At 67.7% G+C, this 3,617-nt stretch overlaps 1 protein-coding gene across 1 annotated transcript in view; it reads left to right on the top strand.

The window, feature by feature from the left end:
• Positions 1-3,617, top strand: part of LOC101628058 — a 24,543-nt gene that overhangs the window by 1,189 nt on the left and 19,737 nt on the right. The window contains exon 2 of the mRNA XM_012735110.1: positions 1,132-2,442. Coding sequence (XP_012590564.1) covers positions 1,132-2,442 — 1,311 coding nt within the window. The remainder of the gene's footprint in view (positions 1-1,131; positions 2,443-3,617) is intronic.

Raw genomic sequence — 3,617 nt, 5'->3', positions numbered from 1 at the left:
GGAGAACGGCCGTTCACCAGCGGCCAGAGTCCCGGGCCCCCCACCCCCTGCCCGGGCTTTAGAGCGGCCACTGCTCGCCTCGCCCCGTGCCCCTGCCGCTGCCCAGGCTGACTGCACACGCCTAGCGCCCACAGCTCGCCCCCAGGCCCAGCCCGCAGTGTCTCTGCGCCAGCCAGTCCCAGAGGCTCCCGGCTTCCCAGAAAGGGCCCCTTGCTGGCAGTCAGGCCTCCTGCACGAATTTGCCCACCAACCGGCCCGGCCTCCTCTTTTTTTTTTTAAAGATTCAAAAAAAGTTTTTGCAAACAAGAACAGGGGTACAGGCCAGAAGTGTGGGAGTGAGAGGATTCACCAGAGCAGGCAGATTGAGTGAAATACAGTGCTGAGGGGAGCAGCGGGGAGACAGGAGAGGTCTGGGGCTCCCTGGCTGGGGCGCGAACTCACACCGTGGTGGCTGCGGACAGCTTCACGGTGCTGCGCTCTAACCTGCTGCGCCACCAGGGAGGGCCCGGCCTCCTCTTTGACACCAAAGACTGAGCTGCTGCTCCTGCCTCCCCTCCTGCCTGCTGCTGGCAGGTTCCAGGGCAGAGCTCGGACAAGTCTCCCGTGGGCCCACGTCACTTCTCCGTGGCCAGCCCACCTCTCGGCCTCCCCAGCGCTGGCTCTGGCTGTGGTCCCAGCGACGGGCCAGCAGGGCTCTCCCCTGGTTCTGGGCATGGGCAGGTGCTGACCCTGCCCAAGCCAAACGGGCCATCTCCCTGGGTGCCCGAACTCCTCTCTTGGATGCTGGGGTGGGGCTCTGTTCCTTCTAGAAGAGGCAGCGGTTGCTAGGCCTCCAAGAACAGCTGCCCCCTCTGGCCCCGGGACAGGTGTGTGACTGGCGGAGTCGTCCCTGGAGAGAGGCCCACTCTCAGGCAAAGGGAGAGGAACCCGCCGCAGACATCCCTGCTGGACGCTTGCACCCTGGGGTGTGAGGTGTGTAGGTGCAGGAAGGGCACCCCACTGGGGACTCGACAGTCCTCCCCTCCCCGCCCCGCAGGGTCCCTGCAGCTCGGAGGTGCGGACTGCCTTTGGGGGGGCGGGGCTGGCGCCTCCAGCCTCAGCGCCCGCCTCACCTCTCCTTGATCGCTGCAGGGACCTACCGGATGGAGCACGGCTTTGAGACGCAGCCCAGAGCCCCCAGCCCCGGACCCTCCTTCTCCCGCGGCCACCGGCTGGGGTGCCCCGCCCGCTCCTCCAGGCTCCCGGGAGGGGGTTCCGCGCTCACCCCTGTCCTCAGGAAGACCATTCGTCTGGACTCCTTCCCCCAAAGCCACATCCCACAGGCGCCCGGCCGCCAGGGCCTCGGGGCCAGGGCCCGCAGCGTGCCCCCGCGCGAGTCCGGGGACAGCCCGGCGCCCAGGAAACTCAGCTCCATCTCCCTGACGCTCCGCCAGAACAGCCAGGCGTGGCCGCTGCACCCCCTGCCTTCTCCCTGGGGAGAGCTGCCCACTCTGGGCCAGGAGGCCGCCATCCATGGGAAAGGAAAGCTGTCCACTCCGGGCTCATTGTCTGTGTCCCTCGTGCCGGGGAGCAGGGTCCGGCCCGAGGGCCCAGAGAACCCACCTCTGGCCAAGCCCAGCCGGATGCCACTGGTGGAGAAGCCGCTGGTCAGTTCCTACCTGACCCTCCCCTTCCAGTCCCGACTGACCCAGAGCCCACCAGGCCCACTGGGGCAGGGCTTGGTGAGTCAGCGGCACCTGGTCCCGGCGACTGTCCACGTGCCCGCCAGGGCCGCCCCAGGACGAGGCAGGAGCCGGGCCAGGGGCCTCCCGAGGCCCCGGCTGCATCTGCAGAGGCCCACCCTGGCCAGCCTTGTCCTGGCACCCGCGATGGCCGTGGACTCGGCTACTCTGGACACAGCGGGGTCAGGCCCAGCCCGGCCCTCAGCTGCAGTGGCCACCCACAGACCCCGCCTGGCTGTCGGTCTGGTCACCACAAGCACATCCAGAGTGGACGCGGGCACAGAGCTGCCTGCTCTGGAGACCAAGCCGGGCTCAGCCTCAGACTTGTCTGTCGTGGGCACCGGCATGGCCGGCATGTTTGCGGACCTGGCACTCCCGGACCCAGACAAGCTGGGCACAGCCACAGCGAAGGCAGATACCACCGCTGGGACCGTGGCCACGGGCTGGGCCGCACCAGGCCCAGCCAAGCCAGGCACAGCCAGGTCCGACACGGCCGTGGTTTGTGCCCGAGCAAACACCATCACGCTGCACGTGCCAACAGACCCTGTTGCTCTGGATAGGACCAGGCTGGGCCCAGCGCTGGGCTGGGTGATGCCAGTCCTCCCATGCCCAGCCACGGGGGACTCTGCCACCGAACCCCTGATGCCGAACAGAAGCACAGACCAAGCTCTGGACTGCGCAGCCGCGGCTGCCACAGTGGCCCAGGCCAGGGAAGCCACAGGTAAACGCCAAGCGCGGTGGGGGACCCGGGGTGCGCGGGCCTGGGGCTGTTTGCGCTGGGACAGGCAGGCAAGGCCGCAGGGAGACCAGGGTCAGGGCCAAACGTGCGGGAGGACCTGGGGTCGAGCGGCGGACAAGGCAGGTGCGGAGGCACGGGGGCTGGGTCCCGCCTGGCGGGGGGAGCTGAGGGGAGACACCAGCAGTTTCCAGGGTAGCTGGGGAGGAGCAGCGAGGCCGAGCTGCGCTGCGAGCCCCTCTGTGGCTCCCTGGCGCTCTGAAGAGCTGGCCGGGTCAGGAGAGTGGCAAGTGTCTGCTCTACCCGCAACCCCCTTCTGGGGAAATGCAGAGCAGGAAGTAGCCACGCGGTGACCTGCCCAGCGCAAGCTGTCACCGCAGCGCTTCTCTCCAGGTGAACCTCACCTGAGGCCTAGGGCTGTTGCCATGCACGCATCCCATCCGGTAGTCTCCCGGGCTCTGCCCCCCGCCCGCGAGCATTGAGGGGCAGACCGGCTCGCTGCTTGCAATCAGGTCAGTGCAGAGCGGGGTCCCTCTGGCTCAGAGAGGCTGGGGCCGCCTCAAGTCGGGGGCAGCAGTAGGCTGGCCATTCCCGGATGCTGGGTGTCCCTTGGAGAGTCATCCTCGACACTGCAAAGCTCAGATTCTGGGGTGCTGCCCACCGGCTTCCCTGGGGCTTTCTGGTCTCTGGCTCTGCCCACGCTGGGGGGCTCAGCTGCTCTGGTCTTCACTCCCCCTGCAACCGTGGCTCCCCCGCCCCTTCAGCGCTGAAAGGCAGGTGTGGCCAGCCAGCAGGTGCCTGAGGCATCGGCCGCTCCGCTGGCCTTGCTGTCTCGGCGGCTGGCACCCCTAGAGCAGAAACTGGTATCCCCCTCTTTCCTTTCTCTCCAGTCTGTTTCCAGTTCTGCCCGGTCCCCTCCTCAGTACCTGTCTCCTCTCCAGTCCCCGCCCGAGGTTCCCCCACCCTGGGTCCTCAGCAGGGACCCTTGCACTGGACCATGCCTGTCAGCTGTGACTCCCCATGATGCTGTCAAGGCCCAGCTTCCCAAGCTCCTTCCCCGCTTTGCAGCCCCCCTTCACCCCGAGATCACATCGCTGTCTGGAAGTTCCCTGCTTGGGTGGCACCGGGCACTCCCAATGGGCAGCAACCCCCCTTCACCC

Source organism: Condylura cristata, unplaced genomic scaffold (assembly GCF_000260355.1).
Source record: "Condylura cristata isolate star-nosed mole 26May11 unplaced genomic scaffold, ConCri1.0 scaffold00004, whole genome shotgun sequence".
In the NCBI taxonomy this organism is placed as follows: domain Eukaryota; kingdom Metazoa; phylum Chordata; class Mammalia; order Eulipotyphla; family Talpidae; genus Condylura; species Condylura cristata.
This window is presented reverse-complemented; position numbering and strand designations above follow the sequence as displayed.